Raw genomic sequence first — 24,214 nt, forward strand, 5'->3', positions numbered from 1 at the left:
ATCCTCACCAGATGCCAGTACCATATGTTGGGGTGATGGAATGTGTTCTCAGTTAATCTGTTCTGCTTTAGAGATATAGAGCTCATCTTATTTAAGTTCACTGTGAAACCTAGGACTGTAGTGATGGAGAGAATATGGTATTATGCAGAACACACATCATGGAGTTCGTGTGTGGGTGAGCTGACGCCTTGCTCTGTAGTATAACATGCTCTGTTGTAACAGGTCCTGTACAATTTCATGGGTACCATTATGCTTTGGTCAGGCCGCTGCTGTATTTAGCTGCCATTTGCTAGTTTCTAAGCCTACCACAGATGTCTAAGTACCTATGAAACTCTCCTAAGAGCTAAACATGTCTGCTTAGATGCTAGGTGATTATTAAAATGTCACATTCAGTTTCTGTGTCCTGATTAACCTGCTCGTAGCTCAGATTGAATTCAATAATTCGGTCTTGGAGATGAGGCTCTTCTGCAATCTCCCTCTCCACTTCTTGTCTCATCTTTACCCTGAGCTGAGATGGAAATGCAGAGACATGCATGCAATTTTTTAATGACCTCTTAACAACACACATGGGACAAGTTAAGAGATTCCTCTTCGAAAGGAGCAAATCGCAGGCTTCAGTTGATCCCAGTAGCTGCTTCTCAGTCACACATTCTGAGCAAAGAAATGCTACTTTGGCTGTAAACCATAGCAGTGCTGCAGCATAGATTTTAGGCACAATTATGACAATTTAATCTGACAGTTGTAGGTGTATCGACACACTTAATGTTCTTATATCATTGCATGCATTTGTACTTAGCAGCATTTGATATCACATGATGGCAGCATTTATAATGTACATCTACAAAATTTAGCATTATCTTTAGTCATCTCCTGTATCTGTCTGTTCTGCTCTAATACATAATGGAAAAGGGCAAATTTTAGCTCTCCTCCTATGCAGAGAAAGAGAGAGAAGAGCAAATTTTCAACCACAGTCACCAACCAGTAGTCTCTCAATTAAACAGTATCTATTCCCAACATAAGTCTGTCACTGTTTCGAAGACATTCATTTTAATAATGACAAAAGTGAATGCTCCTTAATAAAAGACCTTTATCCCTTTATACCATTTCTGTGTTTGCATCACAGAAATATTAAGGTTAATGCCATCTATGACACATTAGAACAGACCTTCAAAAAGTCAACTGCGTCATCTAACACACACAGCAGTGAACACACACAGCAGTGAACACACACCCATATCAGTGGGCAGTGAAGTAATTATACTGATATACTTGCCCCTTAGAGACACATGTTTTCGGATTGCGTAGGAAACCTTACGCGCCCCCACTAAGGAGTGTATCTTAATTTGCACGAGGTCGTGTTGGAAACACAAGATCAACTATTAAAAGTTGGTCTTACCTTGAACGCAGGTGTCCTTCGAAGTCACCTCGGTCTTCTAACAAAGGATCCTCTCCAAGGTCTTCGACTTAAACTATTGTTTGAATCTTTAAATGAAGGAGGCAGACTTATACCTTTTTGTCTTTTCAGGATCCTCACAATGGGAGGCCTTGTTTTTATTAAAAGTAGTGTAATACAAATAGGTGTGTGTAATATATGTAAAATAAAAAGAAAAAGATTACAAATAAAAACTTCCTTCAAATAATCAAACAGTACTAGAATAAGTAAAAGGTATTAAGATGCAAAGATTATAACAAACCAAGAAACACTCTCCAAGTGTAAACTTGCATTTGTTCTATGATGCAACTAAAGTATAACATGCACTAGGCTGCTTACAATAGAATGCACACTCAGTGTGATTCAAGGCAGGCTTTTATACTTTTTTACTGTGGCCAGATTTGGCTGTCAGGTTTGGTTGGCTTTGTGCCTTTTAGATGGCTACCATCTTATTTCATAAATACTTCTCGGTTTCCCCAACGTATCTCGCCAGCCGACTCTGTGTGCGCTGCTAATTTCTTTTCTTTTCTAAACTCACGGTTAACACTTCTACATATGGTCATACTTCCTGCAACTTCTCAGGCTGTGATTATATAGAACTGAAGCTTTCTTTCGCCGTGGAATTTGACAGCAAGCTATAAAACACTGCGCATGCAGATTACTCCCCGCGAATACACAGAAGGCTTTACTTTTTAACAGCAGGCCTTGAAACACGTGTGTGCGGATACTCTCAGTAATACACAGTAGGCTTTATAAGTGTTTACTACTAGAAAGTTTACAGTAAAATACACAAGATTAATCTAATCAACTCTATTACAAGAGGATACATGATTATAAGTAAAAGAAAAGCATTTCAGAATTTTCTTGAACATTCTGAAAATAAAACATAATAACACAATGCATTATAGTCTTCTTTTTTCTTTTGGAATCTTCTCCAGCTGTCTAGGTACAGCGTCTGATCCCTTGGTGTCTTCTTTTAAACACTCATATTCAGATCTTTTAACTCTTCAACCAATTCTTCAACCTTTTTGGATTTTTACATCAATCTTTCTTTGTTTCTTCCCCTTACATTTCGCTTTTCTTTCCCTATTTCTCCTTCTCTTTGTTTTATCTAAGTCTGTCTGTCTATTGACGGATAAGTTAATAATTGGTCGTAGTGTACCTTGATATTTATTATTATTTATTTGCTGAGAACCAGTGTTAAGAAAAACAGTATCAGGTATGTAGAGTCCTGTAACTCCATCCAGTACATGCCGGTGTCTGATAACATCTCTTGCATGCCGCTGGCTCACAACAGCAGACATTAATGCTGCGGTGCCCGGGGAGCAGTTGGGGGGTTCGGTGCCTTGCTCAAGGGCACCTCAGTCGTGGCCGCCCGAGACTCGAACCCACAACCTTAGGATTACAAGTCAGTCTCTCTATCCATTAGGCCGCGACTTGCCCCCAAGGCTAATGATGTTTGATGGATGTACTACTTCACCAATTGTGCTTCAGCTCAAGTTATTCTCACATCCAGCATGCACATGCACATACACTTTTAAATCACCAACTTGGTGAAGTATTCATATCGACTAGTTTAATAATTCTATACAACTCTATACGTGTACAATGCATCCGTTCATTTTTTTTAAAGAAAGAAAGAAAAAGTTCTTAAATGTTCTTTGCTTGTTTTGCTTTTCATATTCATATTCATTTTGAATTAATAAGACAGATTTTTCTAAAATAAATGGATAGCTAGTATCAATAAGAGCTTGATCTCAGACACCCTAAAACTAAACGTATAATTTTTACTTTCATAAATAAATAATAAAAATTACGTTAAAATGCAGGACATGTCGTCGATGGAAGAGAAAATTATTTATAAGTTTGGTCCAAGAGCGATTTTTTTTACTTTGCTTTTATGTGCGTGTGTTGTAGTCTTTCAATAGTGCGTCATCAGCTGTCTGCTTTATTTGAATGGAGAAGCTCAGGCACGCGCAGCGTGCACGCGCAGTCAGAACTGGAGGCACTGGAGGCGCAGTCAGAACTGGAGGCAACGTTTTAGACTCTTCATACAGCAACCCATTTCGCTTAAACTGGAGACTCCTTCAATAATACTACTCAAAGCAAGTAAAAGGCAAACGTGACAATGAAAATAATGAAGAGATAAACAGAGGTATGCTAGCTCAATACCTAACTAGCAAACCTTTTAAAAACTGGACAAAATGTTTAGCAGAGGCATAAAAGATTAAACTACAGTATTCAGGACAATCTGTATTACAAGGTTTCAATATGTAGTCATTTTACCCACAAATTCAGCCAAAATATAAAAAACAAAGGAATAAGAATATAAGAATTACAGTAAATCCTATACTTCAGCAATATACAGAACCTTAACAGAACTTTAACAAATAAAAGAAAACAATTTAAATTTCCAAAATTTTGGACCAGTCCTCTTCATAACATTGTTTCCAATCATTGATGTTAAAACATAACCAATAATTAATTATCAGTTTCAGGGTAGTAACAGAAACTGTTTTTGCATCATTGCTCTGTGTTTATTTCTCTATTAGTCAGTGTAATGTTTAATATGATGAGCAGATGCAAAAAAGAGTTATAGCTCTGAGATGCAACACTGACAGAATAATAATTTTCACTAGGGTTTGTTTTCCTTTTTAAACTGTTGACACCCACCATAAACTCTTAGAATCTGCATGTATTTATTGATTGATTGATTTATTTTAATTAAAATTTATTTTATACATCTTCATTTTAGATCATGCTGCTTAAAAGGGCAGCAAACATCCTAAAGGACCCTTCTCACCTGGGACATCACGTATTTAAATTGCTGCCCAATGGCAAACAATTCAGGTCCATCATCACACATACCAATAGACTTAAGTATAGCTTCTACCTCAGCACCATACAGCAGCTAAATGCTGCCAGGCTTGTGAAAATTCACACACACAGGTAAACAATCAGATCCGGCATTTTATACACAAACCTATAGGTTTACATTCCCTTACATTCTTTATATTATATATTACTGCCATGTTCACATTCTGTTACACTTTAATACCCTCTCACTATTTACAAATCCCTATGTCTGACTATTGTGCAATAACTATTTATTAATAAAAAAATTATAATAAATAAAATCTTTATCTGTATATCTATATAAAATATTTACATACTTATTTATGCCTTATTCATCATTTAGAATAATTGACTTATTTATTCATTTCACTTTGACTGCAGTTGTTTTTTTTCTTTCTTTACATATACACTTATTTAAATTCTTACAATTATACAAATTATATGTGAATTACACTGTAAGATCTGCTTTCATTTTGCTGTACTCAATATAGTCACTATAAAAGAATCTTGACTCTTGATTTATGAATAAATCTATATCCATGCCTGGATTTCTGCAAAGATCCTTTGTGACAATGTCCAAGTTTTGTGTGTCCAATTGATTGCAAGAAAATTTGTATGCTGCATCGAGGCAGGAACATTGGCTAGAAGAAACACAGCTCTGAAAAAGCTATGTTTTGCTTTAAAGCAAAATGGTTGGATCTACAGTGGTCTATGTGGTTTGAGAAGGTTAAGTGGGAATGAAAGGTGTTTTAACGAAGGCACTGTGCATGGACAAAAAGTTGACTCCATTCACTTTCTAAAATATTCATGAAGACTATTTATTTTAAAATGTTCTCTTGTTGTGTCCTTGTTCAGGCGTTTTGCACCAAGCAAGTGGACATACTACCTTGGTACATGGAAGGAAGACAAAAAATGTCATGAAAGTGTATGAGAACTCACCGCTGGTACTATATATAAGTCTTAGGCAGGTGTGTATCCTCGATGTGTCAAAAATGATCTGTCACCCCCACTGTCACCTTAAATCACCTTGACTGACACCTTCTAGACTGGCTTATTAAGGCTCCTTGAGCTCTCTTCTTCTGCTCACCCTTCATGCTTTTCCTCTGACTTTACATTATATCTGATCTAAATGGTTTAAATGCCAAGCTCAAAGCTCCTGTGGTATTGAAATATTGAGTTTACTCTCAGGTTCACTGTCTCTAATCTAGCTCATAAAAGGTGCCAAATTGCTTTAGGAAAATACTGTTAAATAGAAAGTACTATAGTTCCACGCATGAAGTTTGTGGATTAAATTGGAAGTACTAATTAATGCTGGCCCATGTTACATTTATACAACAGAATTAAGCCTGATTACAGTGGCAGACAGAATTCTCCACATGGTTTAATTCAGCAGTAAATTCAGAAAGCATCAGTCTCAAGGGAGATGGTGGCAGTTCATAAAACATTAAGACATGTATTGAGCTCTCCTCCCTCTCTCTCCAAATGCAGTTCAGGTGCGAGGTTTTGACAGTAAGTGGACACGACAGAGTGATGCTTCACAGTTCTGCATACAATTTCTGTATAAGAAATATGTGTGAGATTTAACAGTGTGAGATTTAACAGTGAGATTATTTATTTATTTATTTATTTATATTTCTTTATACTATGTCATGTGTGCTTCATCAGCTGATGTATTCACAGTAAACAAAAAGATGTAAAATTTGTTATCTCTAATATATAATTGGACCGCCTTTTGCATTGATTCCGCCATTAATTGGCTGTGATAAAGTTTTGATAAGCTTATACAATGTCACAACCTTTATCATGTATTTCATGTATCATGTATAGATCATGTATTTTTGAGAGAGAGAGTCGGACCGCTGTGTAGTGTTCCCCGGCACATCCCAAATATTCTCAATGGGGTAAAGGTCTGGATAAATCCATGTGTGAAAAAGATGTCTCATGCTCCCTGAACCACTTTTTCACAATTTGAGCCTAATGAATCCTGGCATTGTCATTTTGGAATATGTCCGTGGCATCAGGAAAGAAAAAAAATTAATCTACTGTTGTTTTTTTACAATTTTATTTCGCTGTTCAAATATTTAAGTGATATCCGACCACCATCATTTAAGATTTTTATCCAACCACGTTTCTTCCTGGAAGATGTTGGTTCACCACAGAATAGCATCTCTTCCATGTCTTCCAACATGTTTATGATATAAGAAGCTACGCACTGCACCAGCTAGGGTCAAATAAATTGTTGCCAAATATATTAATCACTGCAGTAATTATCCAGTGGAGGCTCTTTCCATTTTGCTTACCTATTAGCTAAAAACATGTGGTGACTTTTTTCTTGGCCAGGTAGAGAATGAGGTAGAAACATAATGAACCTCAAAATAAAATTGTGACTGTGTATTCACTGATGCTATAAATGCCTAACTGAACACATGCAGAGAAATACTAGATATTCAAATGTGAATTTATGTGTCATAAAGAGAGATAGAAAACAGCCATAGAAAGGAAAATGTGCCCCAAAAACGACAAACAGCAGTAATTATAGCTGAGAATAAGTAAAAACCTTATATTAACAAGAACATTTCTGGCAAATGTACAATTAGTGTCCTGTGTGCAAGTGTCTCTGAACACAGCTGAAAGCTGAAATAATCAGAACAGACACATGGGGGGGGGGGGGGGGGGACTTAAACATTAATTACAGTCAGACAAATTGAAAGTGGAATCATATTATAGACATTAGTTTTAGTTTGATGCAATGCATGCACAGTTGAGAGGGGAAAAAAGAAAATTGTTCATCTTTCATCTACATGAGAAAAATGTTTGTAATCTGTAACTGTAATGTGTCTGTGTGTTTTCCCCTTGTTTCTGTCTGCCGTCTCTCCCTGATGTTAATTGTTGACCCTGCCCACCTATCTGTTACCATGGACACTAATTACATTCATTCTCTTCCCCAGGTGTTTTGTCTTAGTCCTTGTCTGTCTCTGTTTTGTGATTGGTTCTCGTTCTCCATATATACTCTGTCTGTTCACTTCAATGTTGTTGGTCGTTTTTGGTGTTGGTGTGTGCACGTCCATGTTCCCGTTTCCTGTTTGTTCCGCGTTGCCTGCCTGTTTGTTTGTGTTTTGTTTATTAAAACTGTAAACTGCATTTGGATCCTCACTCGCCTTTGTCTCACCGTGTCACATCGTGACAGAACGACCAACCACCAATGGATCCAGCAGAACTCCTGTTTTGCCTACGTCAGGAGGACGCCCCAGTTGAGGAGTACACGGAGGTATTCTTGGACCTGTGCAGCGAGGTCAACTTCGATGAGAAGGCGCTCAAAGACATTTTTAAGCACGGACTAAGGGAGATCCTGCGGTATTTGATGCCGTCTACAAGAGAAATAAAGACATTCTCGGAGTTCGTCAACTTGGCGTTGCTCCTGGACGGGTCCACGCTGAGCGTGAGCACCGTAGAGACGGAAGCCGGCCGTAAGTATTTTTTGGGGGGGGGCAGCAAGCATCGGGATCCGTGGGCCACAGAGTGGAATCAGCCACGGACGCCCGAATGCTCCACAGTGCCTCCGCCCAGACCAGTCCCGTGCACATCCGTGATTGAGCCAGTTCCCATGGCTACCGTACCGGCGTGCTCGGCTGAGGTCCGTGCTAACCGGCTGGTCTCCAAACTGGCGGATACCCCGATGAGGTCGGCTCGGGCGGCCGGCATCCCTAAGCCGCCAGCTGGACCAGCCGGGTTGCCGGAACCAGCCGGGTCACCAGAACCGACCGGGTCGATGGAACCGGCCGAACCGACCGGGTCGACGGAACCTGCCGAACCGACCGGGTCGACGGAACCTGCCGGGTCGACGGAACCTGCCGAACCGACCGGGTCGACGGAACCAGCCGGGTCGCCGGAACCGACCGGGTCGATGGAACCTGCCGAGCCGACCGGGTCGACGGAACCGACCGGGTCGACGGAACCTGCTGAACCGACAGGGTCGACGGAACCTGCAGGGTCGACAGAACGTGCCGAACCGACCGGGTCGACAGAACTGACCGGGTCGATGGAACCTGCCGAACCGACCGGGTCGACGGAACCAGCCGGGTCGCCGGAACCGACCGGGTCGATGGAACCTGCCGAACCTGCCGAGCCGACCGGGTCGACGGAACCGACCGGGTCGACGGAACCTGCTGAACCGACCGGGTCGACGGAACCTGCAGGGTCGACAGAACCTGCCGAACCGACCGGGTCGACGGAACCTGCAGGGTCGACAGAACCTGCCGAACCGACCGGGTCGACGGAACCGGCCGAGCTGACGGAACCAGCCGAATCGGCCGGGTCGACCGAAATGACTGAGTCAGAGGACGCGGTCGACGTCATGACACCCAAACTACCTGAACTCTCTGCCTGGCCTGAACCTATGCATGTTTCTGTTTTCCTGTGTTTTGCTTCGCTGGACTTGCCAGCCCTTCTACCTCCTGTCCCTGTTCATAGGCCCAAAGCACCACCCTGGCTGCCAACTCCGTTCTGGCCTCCGGCTCCGCCCCCAGCACCACCCTGGTCTCCGGTCCTGCTCTGGTCTCTGGCTCCGCCTCCAGCACCACCCTGGTCTCTGGTCCTGCTCTGGTCTCTGGCTCTGCCTCCGGCGCCGCCCTGGCCTCCTGCTCTGCCGGCGCCGCCCTGGCCTCCTGCTCTGCCGGCGCCGCCCTGGCCTCCTGCTCTGCCGGCGCCGCCCTGGCCTCCTGCTCTGCCGGCGCCGCCCTGGCCTCCGGCTCTGCCGGCGCCGCCCTGGCCTCCGGCTCTGCCGGCGCCGCCCTGGCCTCCGGCTCTGCCGGCGCCGCCCTGGCCTCCGGCTCGGCTGGCGCCACCCCGGCCTCCTGCTCGGCGGGCGCCACCACTACACGAACCCGACCCACCCTCCCACCCTGGTTGCGCCTTCGCTCCACCCGCCTGAACTGGGTTTTGTGGACTTGGGAGCGTCTGGAAGCCGCTCGTAGGGGGGGGGCTCTGTAATGTGTCTGTGTGTTTTCCCCTTGTTTCTGTCTGCCGTCTCTCCCTGATGTTAATTGTTGACCCCGCCCACCTATCTGTTACCATGGACACTAATTACATTCATTCTCTTCCCCAGGTGTTTTGTCTTAGTCCTTGTCTGTCTCTGTTTTGTGATTGGTTCTCGTTCTCCATATATACTCTGTCTGTTCACTTCAATGTTGTTGGTCGTTTTTGGTGTTGGTGTGTGCACGTCCATGTTCCCGTTTCCTGTTTGTTCCGCGTTGCCTGCCTGTTTGTTTGTGTTTTGTTTATTAAAACTGTAAACTGCATTTGGATCCTCACTCGCCTTTGTCTCACCGTGTCACATCGTGACAGTAACACATGCATACATATTTATACAGCAATTTTGTGTGTGTGTGTGTGTGTGTGTGTGTGTGTGTGTGCGTGTGTGTGTGTAATCACACAGTTTGTGCAGGTGTATGAACCTGATATCCATAATACATTCAGAGGTAGTTCAATCACTCTGCTGATTTGACAGTCGGCACTCTGCCTTCTTCTCTGCCTTGTGCTTTTGACTCTTTATTCTCACCTCACCATGAAGATACTGATCCACTGTATGGCAAAGTCATTTAGCTTCACCTGATGTCTACTTGCATTACTTGCTCATGTGCTTCTGAACACCCTTCCCCCAAAACACCCCAACATACGCACACAATGAAATAAACAGGAACCATTTCTGTTTTAGATACAGTACCTAAAGATACCTGTTTAGAAAATTCTAAACCAAACCTGGATTAGATACCTGAATTTCATAAGTAATAATCAAAGCCAAATCAAAACTGTATAAAAAAAAAACAAAAAAAACAAGATTCCCCTCACTGTTTAACCACTTTTCCTTTTTGATCATTTCATACTGGTGTGTCCATGAGAGATTGAGAGAGGCAATGTTTCTACATAATGAGGTAAGCAGAAATGCCTAGAAGTTCTCTAGTCTTATATGTTTTCTAGGCAGAATGTGGGACACTGCATAACAGGAGGAAAAGGGAGGCATAGAGAAACATAGAAAGTCAAAAATTCCTGTCAAATGCAAAAAGGGAGAAATCACTGTAAGTGATCACTGCAAACAAAAGATTGTATAAAAAAAAAGAAAAAAAAAAGGGTAACGATGAGTATAATTGCAGTAGCTTTGGGAGTTGACCTGTAAAGTGTTGTACTTTCTTGATGAATCTGCATCAAAAGCCGAGGCTTTTTATTCTTTTCTACCCATCTCCTTTATCTGCTCAGAACAAATATCACATTAATTTGACATTTAAATCTGGAATGTTAAATGAACAGTGGATGTTTTTTTTTCTACAATTAAAGAGAAAAGGTTAATAATGTTAATTTATTGGATAGTGCTTATAAGCGTATTGTATAATATTGCCATTAATTTATCATTTTGTCCACATTTGAAAAATGGTTAGATTTTACAAACAGATCAATCAAAAGCACTAATGTTAATCTGTTGTTTACTCAATAGCCAAATATCATATAAAAATTATTTCTTCTTCAATTCAGATAATATTCATGTGTGAGAAGGAAAATAGATAATTGCCCAATTTACTATATTCAAATCCAATAAAAATTCTAATGCATCTACAAACATACCACTTACCATAATATTTTTTAAAAATTAGCCTGAATAAGCTTCATAAAAAATGCTGTTCACATCAAACATCAAAAAACTATTTGGCAAGGTTGCTGCTAGCCTCTTTTTGGTAGAAGGCCTTCCTGGGCAGGTGCTAAACAAAACTAGACAGCTAAAAAAAATGGAAATACATCACGTGGTTATTTTCCAATGTTATAAGTCAAGTGAAGAAGCTTTTATTGTCATTTCAACCATACGTAGATGACAAAGTACATAGTGAAATAAAACAATGTTTCACCTTGACCCTGGTGCTGCATAAAACATTACAGGGCTACATAACTCATCACAGAGCTAAGGATTTAAAAATAAGCTGTCCTTACTAAATAAAGGGCATCGTGTACAACCGAGTGCAGACAGACGATACAAAAAAGTTTTGGAGTTGGTATTTTTGATTATGTACTAATATAAATACTATATTAAGGTAGCTTAGTGTCTCAGGTGTACCCAGTGAATAATGGCTGAAAGTGACTGACCGTTCAAGCACGTTGTTGTTTTTCTTTTTAAGAATTGGTTATTTGAAATGTTTCCTAAGGAAAAGCTGAAACTTGAGCTGAAGTCAAAAAGCATCTATTCAAACTACCCCACAAGATCAAAAATGCATCATCACACCAAGAAAACAACACACTTTAAATGCATATGAAACAACATATATCTACAATTTCTTATGTACTAAGCCAAGATAAAAATTTGTTTTAATTTGTAGACATTTTATGGTAGTTTAAAATCATTTTAAAAATGTGCTATTAAATACAGTATAAAAACAAGCCCAGTAAATTGCATTTTACTAATTTTTAATTTAAGGAAATTCAAATCTGAGTCAGAAAAAATTCCCCTGTTACAAAAAATTAAAACCTAAAATGTCTATGTCAATTTCTAACTTCTCCAAATGTCATTCATGTGCAAGTACATACACATGCTAGTGACCTTGAACAATGACCATAAACCTCTCTTTGTAATCCATCAATGGTCTGTTTTGTAATGGTGCAGATGATTAATAGACTGGTTTAAAAGCCTTTCCTGTCCCAGCACTCACCTGACCTCTTCTGCAGGCCCCATCATCTCTCCATCCTTGTTTACATTTGCAATTGATTGCTATACATGCTGTGGAGCATCTATACAGATACCTGTTTAGACCTGATTAGATATAACTGTGGCATTCCCCAGGATATTCTCCAGATCTTCCACAACCCTAAACATGATAAACTGTTTATGAATAAATGATGACTGAATAAATGAAGGATAAGAGAGAATGAGCTGTGGGGATTACTGCCGACTCTGCATGCCACAGCTGAAGATTGGAAAAAAGATTTGAAGTAGGGGTGGAATTGTATATATGTACTGGCTACATGTTATTCAAATTGAAGAGATAATTTGTTCTGAACAGATACAAATACAGATATGAATATATTCAAATATATTCAAACAACAACAAAAAATAGAATAAAAGACACAACTATTAGATGGATACAAATATTTGAGAAATACTTATATATATACTATTTTAAAGATACTAGAAAGAATTTATCAACACTGTCAAGCTTTAAAAGTGACCAAGGTGCTTTTTTTTTTTGCTAAAATATGGTACACTGTGTTTCATGCCTCGTGTGTGCTTCATCCACCAACCCACATCCAATTGCTTTATATGAAATAATATTTTTTTTAGCAAGTACACTTGAGCTGGAGGTCTTTTCATACAAAGTTTACAAAGAGCTGTCAGAGTTGTACCGTCCTTGCTTTGAAACAGCCATAAAACAGACAGCAGTAAACAGATCACATATTTAGTTTAGTATGTATTTGATTTAGTGTCGATATTTGTGCCTGGAACAGTAACATTATTGAATTCATTTTATCATTTTGTATTGTCGCTATTGTTTCCTAAAATGAGAATGTCCCATGTGTTCAGGTGACAATTAAATTAGGTAATCCATAGATAATGAAGTTGAAAGCAGAAGAACTCCAGTCTCGTACAGCATCCTGATTCAGAGTATATTCAGGCTCTATGGATGATGGTAAAATACAGAAATTAATAAAAGGATTTATAGCAATAATAAAAGTCAGCTATTACAATACATGAGCTATACATGCAACATATATAAAAATTAATACATAAAATAAAACTCAACACAACCATTTACTCTCAAACACACACGTTCTCTTTACCTCTCTGGGCAAGAGATGCTCTCTCACGCAAAGTATGGACAGCTTGACCAGATGTTAGTCCTGTTTTCAAAAGATCTAAAGCACAACAACAGACACACACGTGTTGATAAAACAATACAAATTTAGATCTCTGTGTATGTTCGCTTGTGTTGGGGTGTCTATGAGATTGTAAGTTCTTGCTGGAGACCTACTTTTCATGAGGGCTTCCAAATGGTGTGTATTAGTCCTGCTGCTGCTGGCCCACTGGTTGAGCATTACAGAGTGAACTCCACTTAAGGTGAGCAGATAAACATAGATACTAGAACGAATGTATCAACACTGTCAAGCTTTAAATGTGACAGAGGTGCTTTTTTTTTTTTTGCTAACATATGGTAGTGTGTGTTTCATACCTCATGTGTGCTTCATCCACCAACCCACATCAAATTGCTTTATATGAGATTTTTTTTTTTTTTGCAAGTACACTTGAGCTGGAGGTCTTTTCATACAAGGTTGAGGGCACAGCTTACAAAGAGCTTTCAGAGCTGTACTGGCCTTGTTTTGTTCAGGAAGTTGGAATCATTTAGACTGGGTGCAAAGGTGAGATAGCTAACAGATGTGGCTAACCTCTGTTAACTGTCTTGTGTGCCATTCTTTTCTGTATGTTTTTTTGCAATCAGTTGACGAACAACCTGCTGTAGAGCCTGTAGCAGCTCCCTCTTTCAATACAACAACACAGACAACATTGTTCTAAGGTTCAACTACATTTTTTTTTTACTTCTATAAAATTTTATATATATATATATATATATATATATATACATATATATATAAATATATACATATATATATATATATATAAATATATATATATATATATATATACACACACACACACACACACACACACACACACACACGTGTGCCCTGTGATGGGTTGGCACTCCGTCCAGGGTGTATCCTGCCTTGATGCCCAATGACGCCTGAGATAGGCACAGGCTCCCCGTGACCCAAGGTAGTTCGGATAAAGCGGTAGAAATGAGTATACACACACACACAGTATATAAACAAACTATGAATATTAAGCATACAACTTACACATACATACTAAAAGCAATGTTTATATTCTTGTTAGACATACTGTATGAAAGACTTAAGGTGGTTATGGACAACATTTCAGTTCCAAGAAGTCAAATTCACTGCAGAACTAAAGATCATTGAAGTGGAAAGAGTCAGGGAAGGTGAAGTAAAGGTTACCCTCATTATTGTTGAATGTCTCCTTCTTGATTCTGCTGCTTTTTACATGAATGCACTTTCTGGAACAACCTTAAAAACATGTCAAACCTTTTCATAATACAAACTGGCACTGCTTAAAGCATAAAATCTTTTCGTGATGTATTAATAAATTCCACACATCTTTAAAAACCAGAGCCTGATGCACTACTAAATAGGGAAATATTATCTACCCCTTCAAAAGCCGGAGGATTTAGTAAAGGGAAATATGTGTCCTAATTAAAAACACTTTAATTAAAAAAGTGAGTTGAATTTTCTGAAAAACAACGGATTAGGGGATTATGGGTAATCTTGTTGCACTGTATATTCTGATAAACACATTCCTCTGAATTAACAACCCTAACCAGGTTCCATTTCAGGCATATAACCAAACATCTTTCAAAATTAGAACAGATGGAAGAATTTATTTACATGATACTGCATTTAAACAAACGTGTTGATCAAGCTTCCTGTCTCTGCTGTTGATGAAGTGCACTAGTTCCTCATTTCATACTAATTCATAACTCATGGTGCTGTGCTCAGTGCTTGCTCACTTCCCTTTTGTTTTGTGTAAAGCATCTCTTCAGCTGGTCTCTATGTTAAAGAGTGTTACAGAGACAAGGAATGGACCAACAATTACAACATAAGAAACATGCATAAAACAAGCCAAAAGGAGATTAGTATTTGTCAATATAAACCAACATTCTACTTTTTTGTGCATACACTAAACTTAAATAATTGACTTAAATAATTAAACCATGAAATTATGGCAAGGAAAAAAACCCCCAAAAACCCCCATAATATAATATATAATAATATATAACAAGAACTGGTAAAGCCTGTGGTAAATGTATTTTTATTAAGAACCATAAAACAGACAGAATTATACAAATTATACTACAAACCCGATTCCAAAAAAGTTGGGACACTGTATAAATTGTGAATACAAAAGGAATGCAATAATTTACAAATCTTAAACTTATATTTTATTCACAATAGAATATAGATAACATATCAAATGTTGAAAGTGAAACATTTTGAAACGTCATGCCAAATATTGGCTCATTTTGGATTTCATGAGAGCTACACATTCCAAAAAGTTGGGACAGGTAGCAATAAGAGGCCGGAAAAGTAAATGTACATATAAGGAACAGCTGGATGACCAATTTGCAACTTATTAGGTCAATTGGCAACATGACTGGGTATAAAAAGAGCCTCTCAGAGTGGCAGTGTCTCTCAGAAGTCAAGATGGGCAGAGGATCACCAATTCCCCCAATGCTGCGGCAAAAATAATGGAGCAATATCAGAAAGGAGTTTCTCAGAGAAAAATTGCAAAGAGTTTGAAGATATCATCATCTACAGTGCATAATATCATCCAAACATTCAGAAAATCTGGAACAATCTCTGTGCGTAAGGGTCAAGGCCGGAAAACCATACTGGATGCCCGTGATCTTCAGGCCCTTAGATGGCACTGCATCAACATACAGGAAAGCTACTGTAATGGAAAACACAACATGGGCTCAGGAATACTTCCAGAAAACACAATCCACCGTGTCATTCGCTGTTGCCGGCTAAAACTTTATACTATAGGTCAAAAATGAAGCCATATCTAAACATGATCCAGAAGCGCAGGCGTTTTCTCTGGGCCAAGGCTCATATATTTAATCATAGGCTCAGAATTTGAAGTTCTTTTTGGCAAACTGGGACGCCATGTCATCGAGACTAAAGAGGACAAGGACAACCCAAGTTGTTATCAGTGCTCAGTTCAGAAGCCTGCATCTCTGATGGTATGGGGTTGCATGAGTGCGTGTGGTATGGGCAGCTTACACATCTGGAAAGGCACCATCAATGCTGAACGGTATATCCAAGTTCTAGAACAACATATGCTCCCATCCAGACGTCATCCCTTTCAGGGAAGACCTTGCATTTTCCAACATGACAATGCCATACCACATACTGCATCAATTACAACATCATGGCTGCGTAGAAGGATCTGGGTACTGAAATGGGCAGTCTGCAGTCCAGATCTTTCACCCTCTGAAAACATTTGGCGCATCATAAAAAGGAAGATGCAACAAAGAAGACCTGAGACAGTTGAGCAAATAGAAGCCTGTGTTAGACAAGAATGGGACAAGAAGAGGGGATGCCACACAGTGGTAAACATGGCCCTGTCCAAACTTTTTTGAGATGTGTTGATGCCATGAGATTTAAAATAAACTTATTTTCACCTTAAAATGATACATTTTCTCAGTTTAAACATTTGATATGTATTCGATGTCATGTTGTATTCTGAATTAAAATATTGAAATGTGAAACTTTGCATCATTGAATTCTGTTTCTATTCACAATTTGTACGGTGTCTCAACTTTTTTGGAATCAGGTTTGTAGAAAAAGCTAAACAACGGAGGATATTTTAGCATGTATTTGATTTGATGTCGATATTTGTGCCTGGAACAGTAACATTATTGAATTCATTTTATCATTGTGTATTGTCGCTATTGTTTCCTAAAATGAGAATGTCCCATGTGTTCAGGTGACAATTAAATTAGGTAATCCATAGATAATGAAGTTGAAAGCAGAAGAACTCCAGTCTCGTACAGCATCCTGATTCAGAGCATATTCAGGCTCTATGGATGATGGTAAAATACAGAAATTAATAAAAGGATTTATAGCAATAATAAAAGGCAGCTATTACAATACATGAGCTATACATGCAACATATATAAAAATTAATACATAAAATAAAACTCAACACAACCATTTACTCTCAAACACACACGTTCTCTTTACCTCTCTGGGCAAGAGATGCTCTCTCACGCAAAGTATGGACAGCTTGACCAGATGTTAGTCCTGTTTTGAAAAGATCTAAAGCACAACAACAGACACACACGTGTTGATAAAACAATACAAATTTAGATCTCTGTGTATGTTCGCTTGTGTTGGGGTGTCTATGAGATTGTAAGTTCTTGCTGGAGACCTACTTTCCATGAGGGCTTCCAAATGGTGTGTATTAGTCCTGCTGCTGCTGGCCCACTGGTTGAGCATTACAGAGTGAACTCCACTTAAGGTGAGCAGATAAACACACTCTAAAGGATTTTCCAGAGCCAGGTGGGCCTTACTAAAGTACACAAATAAAGACAGGCAAGAGAGATCAGATCTTGTAATGAGTGAAGCTTTCTTTATGTCTAAGGTGGGTTAGAAAACTTGTATTTGTAGAAAACGTAGACACACGGCAGGAATAAATAGGGAGACAATTAGACACATGAGGAACAGGTGTGCTTTTAGACAAGGGCGGGGCAGACACATAAACACAAAATGTAAACAAAACACAGGACCTGTATCTGTAGTGCCGCAAACGTTCATATTCATGTCAGTATTGGAATGGCCTAAACTGGAAGCATTTATTTACTTGTTTGTTTACCAGAAAAACATGGAAAAACTCCCAGAGGTTGAAATGACAGCAGTATCAGTATGGTCTGTGAATTATGGCTCTGACAGTACGGCCACCTGCGACCCTGACCAGGCATTTACTAACAATGACTAGGGTTAAATGTAACCATTTGGAGGAAATTTACAAGCTGCCCTATATATTGTAAACATTACAACCAACTTAAAGTGAGGGAAACCTTTTCTTTTATAAGCCATCACAAGACAATGAGGTCACTACTCAAACAACAGCAATGACCTGAAATATAAACCAGATGGCACCGTGTGTCTTCTCACCTCTTCTGAACATCCTGTTGAGATTGATGCCACATGTTAGAGTCGTTATGAGACAGGCCAAGGAGGACAGCCAGCAGGCATTCTGAAAAGGGAGGCATAAATTGAGTAGAATTATTTTTATCACTGAAAATATATGTAATTATACTCTAATGTATTACACCACAATATGGTTGAATATTTGAATCTGAGGGGTCAAACGGTGTGAATAATTTTTGTATAAATTCATGGCTCAAACAATAGGTTAATATTATTGGGTTTGTTCTAATATGGTAGGGTTTCTACAATGACAGGTCATACACAGGGACTTGTATAGTGGGCTCCACATAATCTAAAAATAATAATAATCTCCCAGAAGATAATAAGACGATGTACAAAAGGCATCATTGTGGAAAAAATTATTACTCATCTTTTATTTACATTTGAACAAAAAGTGGGATGTCCAAAATTATTCATACCCTTCTCAATAGTCAATAGAAAAGCCTTTATTGACTATTACATCAATCAAACGCTTGCTATAATTGCTGACCAGCCTTTTGCATGTCTCCGCTGGTATTTTTGCTCATTCATCTTTAGCCATGAACTCCAACTCTTCCAGGCTGTCACTTTTGTGCTTCCGACCACGTCCTCTTGAGATTTTTCACAGTGCGGAATGTCTTGAATGTTTTAATAATACTTTGCACTGTAGCCACTGGAACTTCAAAACATTTATATAGGGTCTTATAGCCCTTTTCCTGACTTGTGAGCAGCCACAATGCGCAGCCGCAGGTCCTCAGTGAGGTCCTTTGTCTTAAAATGATACCTCTTGTACATCATCTTATTATCTTCTGGGAGACACCTGTGTCAGTTCTAATCAAGAAAAAACTTGCTGGTTGAATAAAAGTAACTTTAAGTCAGAATTTGCCAGGGGTATGAATAATTTCAAGCTTGACTGTATATATGTGATGTTTTTGTAAGGGGACATTTATGTAACATTTATAGAAAGATTTCTGGTTTCTCAGACCATGCACATACTGAATATGGGAAAATAATGCACTTCATGTGGTAACAGCAAAAACTACCCTGGCATGGATTATTATATTAGTATAATTGTAACCGCAGAGTCTGTAATGTGTTGCTCCAGGAGACTTCTGCTACAATAACTGAAAGTTTCATTTTTAATATAGATAAAGGCATTATTATGTAACTTATGTAATGGCATAGCATGTAACTATGCTACATAGGTAACATGATTATCATTATCTGCATCAAAAAGTAAAAGGACATTCTGTATATTAGTCATTTTATACTAAGATATAATAATGTTTGCGAATAATGCTCCATTTTCAATAATCTTGCTTCTAATGCAGAAAGCACCTGTACTGTAGAAAACCGTGTTTGAGAGCTCTCACTACTTTGCCAACACATCCAAAAACAATAATGGTATCACCGAAAGACTAAATGTTAGCATTGTCCAGATTTTATTTTCACTTAGTCTGCTAACACCTATACTGTTCAAAAATAACGTACTGTATTAGCACACAAGCACAAGCACCCTCATGGTTGGCATTTTCAGGGTTCCTACAGGTTTCTTCAAGTTAAATTCAAGTCTTTTTAAGACCTTTTTAAGACCATTTATATAAAAAATTAATACCTATTTCACGTCCCTACCAGCAAAGAAAAACAAAATCCTTGAGCTTGTGTTCATTTATTTTTCAAATGTGGAATGGGTAAAAGATACGCCAAGCAGTGTGAAAAATATTGTTTTTCGTAGTCTCCTTGAGACTCTCATCAAACATAAGAACGAACGGCGATTTGCTGACTTTGGACACCAGTTCTTCTTTGATGTGGATAGCTAAACCAAACTTGGCTATGTAAGCTGTTTTGTCGGGACCGCGAGTAAACGTTTTAGTGATGTCGGGAGTCAGGGAACATGCACTTGAAAAGCTCTGAGATACCCTCATTTCCATTGTAGGACTGGTGTTTAGCGATTGTGTTGAGTCCACAACACCTCGGCTTTCATTGGTGGTGTGGACCCAAAAGCTGTGCACAGATCCACTCTAGTTGCGGACATAGTTAGAGGGTCTGTAGTGCTGACTAACATTAGCTCCTGTTGCCACTTCAGGCACATTAGCAGATAGCTGAATAACATTAGTTGGTTGAAACACACAGGCGATGGAAGGAGTTTGTTTTTGTCCATTGAGAGCGTTTATGTGCTTGGACGACTTGTCATGAGACTCTAATGCCTTCATCCCCATTGTACATAGCTGAATCCTTTTTTTGCATATGGTGCAAAACGCCTCAAAAACGTTGTTGTCCACTGGTTTTAACCAATGACGAAAAGTTTTTATCCAGCCACGCTTCATTAAATTTACATTTCCCCATAACCTCAGAATGAAATTGGTAGGTAGCTAACGTAAAAACAAACTTTAGAAATATAACTACGTGTGTCAGTCAACCTTTCCTGCGGAATGCTGAGATTTTCATTGATTTCCCGCGCTTCTCCTTTGCTTGTTGTGTTGTAGTCTATGGCTGTGGTGTCATAGCACGTGATCTTCCTTTATTGAAGGCATCGTGTGTTCGCAGTATTTTGTACGGTGACCCGGAGCTGTGTTGCGTTCTCAATTATTGGTTCCGCTACTCTTTTATAATACGTCATTTAATCAAAATAATCATGGTTGACAAATGAAACTTTAAAGGAAAATTACAATATGGAGAAGTTACATACAGCACAATTTTTAAGACCCAGACATCAAAATTCAAGACTTTTTAAAGACTGTTTATGGTATTATTTCCAAATTAATAAATTCAAGACTTTTTGAGACCCTGCGGGAACCTTGATTTTACATTTGACACAAGATAAACTAGCTAGCTCTTTGTGAGTTACAGGAAAAACAGAGATGGGAATGTACTTTGGGGGCATACCATTCAGATCGAGGTTGGCCAGTCTGTCAGGAGAGATATGAGTGAGAAAGCCTTCTCCACCGCAGAAGACAAAAGAACTGCAGTTTGTCAGCAGATGCTCCAAATCTTCAGGGCTGAGAAACATATGTATAGTTATAGTTATATAGTAAACACATAGGTTGTTACAGAAAGGTATACAGAATTATGGCAAAGAATTATACATGCATATTAATCATAGGTTAGCTCTTACCTGCAGGCCTTCTCTCTTCCTATGACTCCTTCCCAGTGAGCTGTGAACTTTTGTGAGTACATGTCTAGGATCTTTCTCATGGCCTCTGCTGGACCGCTCCCTAATAGGATAGTACAATACAGTATCTGACATCGATGCAGGACAGACTACTAAATATGGCATATATTCAAGCATGACAGTGTTGTTGAAATTATATTTTTGTCCTAATTACTGTATTCAAATTCAATTATATTATTTTGTGCTGCTGAGAGGAGCAAACAAGCAGTGATCTCAAAGGGATCTAAGTATATAAAAATGGTTTATTAAAAATTTTTTGTAACTGGAAAATACAGCACAACCGGCTGATGCAAGCTGAAGTTAGAAAGGGTAAAGGGTGACTGACAGTCTCCACTCAGCTGGCTTTGTACATCTTAAATAATTCATCATAGTGAGAGTTCAGGCTGCTCTCTGCAGTAAAACCACTGCACCACTGCAGGCATCCATATAAAAGCAGGACAGGCATGTTCATCAATCCATACATCTATGCGTAGTACAAAAATAGTTTATGATATTACCTAGGATAAGAAGAGGTCATGCAACTTAAACTCGAGTCAAGCTTTAAAGCTACTGTACCTACATATAGTTATGTTGTAAGCTTATTTTGTAAGGCCAGTGGTGGTGTACAAGGACAGGGCAATGCTAGAGAAATTCACAGGTTCAATGGAAAAAATGATTTCCCTTGCTCAGAGTGTTATGTTCCATGAAAGACTAAAAGGATAAAATGAGTCCCTTATTACTTGGATAAATTGTCCAGGTAGTGGGCTGTGATGGGTGGTTTGATAGGTGCACCACATGATAGATATTCACTGCTGCGCTCCAGTGCCTATTACGAATGTCCATCAGGACTGAGATAGAATGTGTTTAGGGAATAAGGATTGGGGAAGAAAGATTCGTTGAAGATAAATGTAATTGTCTGTAATTTCTAAAAATTTTGGAGCAGTTCATTTAAAATATTTATAAAAGATATGAAAGAAGGACTATAGATTGTTTTTGCTGTTGAAAATAACTACCAACAATACCAAACCCAAAACCAGTATCTGAGATGATCATATGCAGTGAGGCTAGAAAATCCAGGACCAGGACCTATAATCACACAAGCACGCTTGCAGGAATTACTCCTATAAATCTCAGGAAGAGCAAGATTAATCCCCTGTCAGTATGTTCTCAGAGCAACTCTCAGGTCATTTCTCTATCATGGAATATTTACACACAATTCAGATAAAGCACTGGCATATCAGTCAGATCCAAATAAAAACACATTACATTTGATGTCACTTATGTTGAATTGTCATGAACAAGTATTCACATCCATGATTTGTTATTTATTATGATGTCTGGAGGGTCAATGAGATTTACAGTTACTTTAAGCCCTTGCTGTAAAATGTTTTAGAATCCCTGATTTAAAGCAACAGTAACTATTGTCAGTTCTGGAAACATGTATAAACTAATGTTTCTATTGGATATTTATGTCTATTTTAAATAATATTCTTTTATCTTTCAGCCTTTGCTCAACAGGACTGTCAAACTAATGACATCTGATTTCTAATAGACAGAAATATCTTCTCATCCATAGACGTTTTTTTTCCTTCCATATATTTATGTATATTTCACGTACAAGGGACATAAGTCTTTACACCGCTGTGAAAGAACTTTGTGATGTATAAATAAATAAATACATAAATAAAGATAAATCATGTAAGAACATTTTTAGGGGAAAGAAGAAAAAACGCTCGTAAGTGTGCACACCCCCAATCTATTACACCGTTAAGTCTTTTTGGGTAATATTCACAAGCTATTTTTTTTGTCTTATTAAAAGAAAGAAAAAGGCAGTTGACGAGGGGATAAGTGTTTATATTTATTATTGTATTCTAAAGTTATAATTAGAACTAACCTCTTTCCAAAAGCCTCTGCAATTTAAATATCTAAAAAAAACAAACAATTAAAATAAAAATGAACTGAAAGTATGAAAGTATGGCTTGTTCTTTATTTAGTGAAGAAACAATATGCTGTAAATTGAATCTAAGATATAGGGGCATGTTCATGTAAATAGAGGGTGGAGATGGGAAAAGTAAGTAATAAGGATATATACCTATGCAGGATTACACTAACGTGTGTTCTGTGTTTCAGTGAGCAGCAGCAAGGATAAAGTGGGTAGAGATGAGCACTATAATAGAAAGAACTGAGCAGCACAAAGGCATGCGTGTGCTTTTGTGTTGATAAAAGTGCCTAGCAATAAAAATGAATAAAAAATAATAACAAAATAAATAAGGATGAGAAATATAGAGCCTTTTTTTTTTTTAGATTTCCTGTCTCCTAACTTTCAAACCACCCTGTGAAGTGTTAGTAAAATTTTAAACTGTACTCACTGCTGTCTCCTCCATCATTTTGTAGATCAACAATATCTGTGGACAACAGTTAAAGAAACCTACGAACAGAAAAGACAACCAATCTTTATGGCAAAGATTTCCCTTCCTGTGCATTAAAAAATATATATATTTTCAAGGTTGAATCTAGAAATGATAAAAATTATAGGGGTGGTAGAGTGGGGGTGTCAAGTGAGGTACATAAATGGCAACAAAAATTAATTCTCCTCTCATGCTTTATACAATACAAAAAGAAGGATACATTTGAACTTGTGTGAATCCACTAAAAAAGTGTGTGGAGGTACGACATGGCCCACTGATGCCTACACGAGGAAAAAGAAAATATTAATTACAACTTGTGCACATACGAATTAATTAATATTACTGTAACTTCAGATGCTTAGTTAAAGAGTAGAATAGATAGAATATAATGGACAGTCTAGACAGGAACAAAAATGAGAATTGGAAAGAAAGTGGCCGAAATGAAAAGGGCATTTGAAAGGAAGCTGAAAGAGTCAAAGTGAAAGAGAGGCAAAGTTATTTGAGTCCATCAGGCAATGCTGACAGAAGTAAAAAATGACCGGGCACCCAACCACAAAGCGTCATTA

The 24,214-nt window shown here is 38.6% G+C and overlaps 1 protein-coding gene across 7 annotated transcripts in view; it reads right to left on the bottom strand.

Annotated features, from left to right (window-relative positions):
* Nucleotides 1-15,237: 15,237 nt before the first annotated feature.
* The window catches only part of LOC113661068 (cilia- and flagella-associated protein 46), a 76,847-nt gene continuing 67,870 nt past the window's right edge, over nt 15,238-24,214 (bottom strand). For all 7 annotated transcript variants that reach the window (XM_047812859.1, XM_027175016.2, XM_027175015.2 and 4 more), the window contains 8 exons: nt 23,869-23,929; nt 23,610-23,645; nt 21,205-21,304; nt 20,976-21,088; nt 18,075-18,156; nt 17,333-17,469; nt 17,142-17,216; nt 15,238-16,978 (listed from right to left, as the gene is read on the bottom strand). In XM_047812859.1, the coding sequence (XP_047668815.1) occupies nt 16,881-16,978; nt 17,142-17,216; nt 17,333-17,469; nt 18,075-18,156; nt 20,976-21,088; nt 21,205-21,304; nt 23,610-23,645; nt 23,869-23,929 (702 nt within the window). In that variant the 3' untranslated portion in view covers nt 15,238-16,880. The remainder of the gene's footprint in view (nt 16,979-17,141; nt 17,217-17,332; nt 17,470-18,074; nt 18,157-20,975; nt 21,089-21,204; nt 21,305-23,609; nt 23,646-23,868; nt 23,930-24,214) is intronic.

The sequence above is a fragment of the Tachysurus fulvidraco genome, chromosome 4, assembly GCF_022655615.1.
Source record: "Tachysurus fulvidraco isolate hzauxx_2018 chromosome 4, HZAU_PFXX_2.0, whole genome shotgun sequence".
NCBI classification, from domain to species: domain Eukaryota; kingdom Metazoa; phylum Chordata; class Actinopteri; order Siluriformes; family Bagridae; genus Tachysurus; species Tachysurus fulvidraco.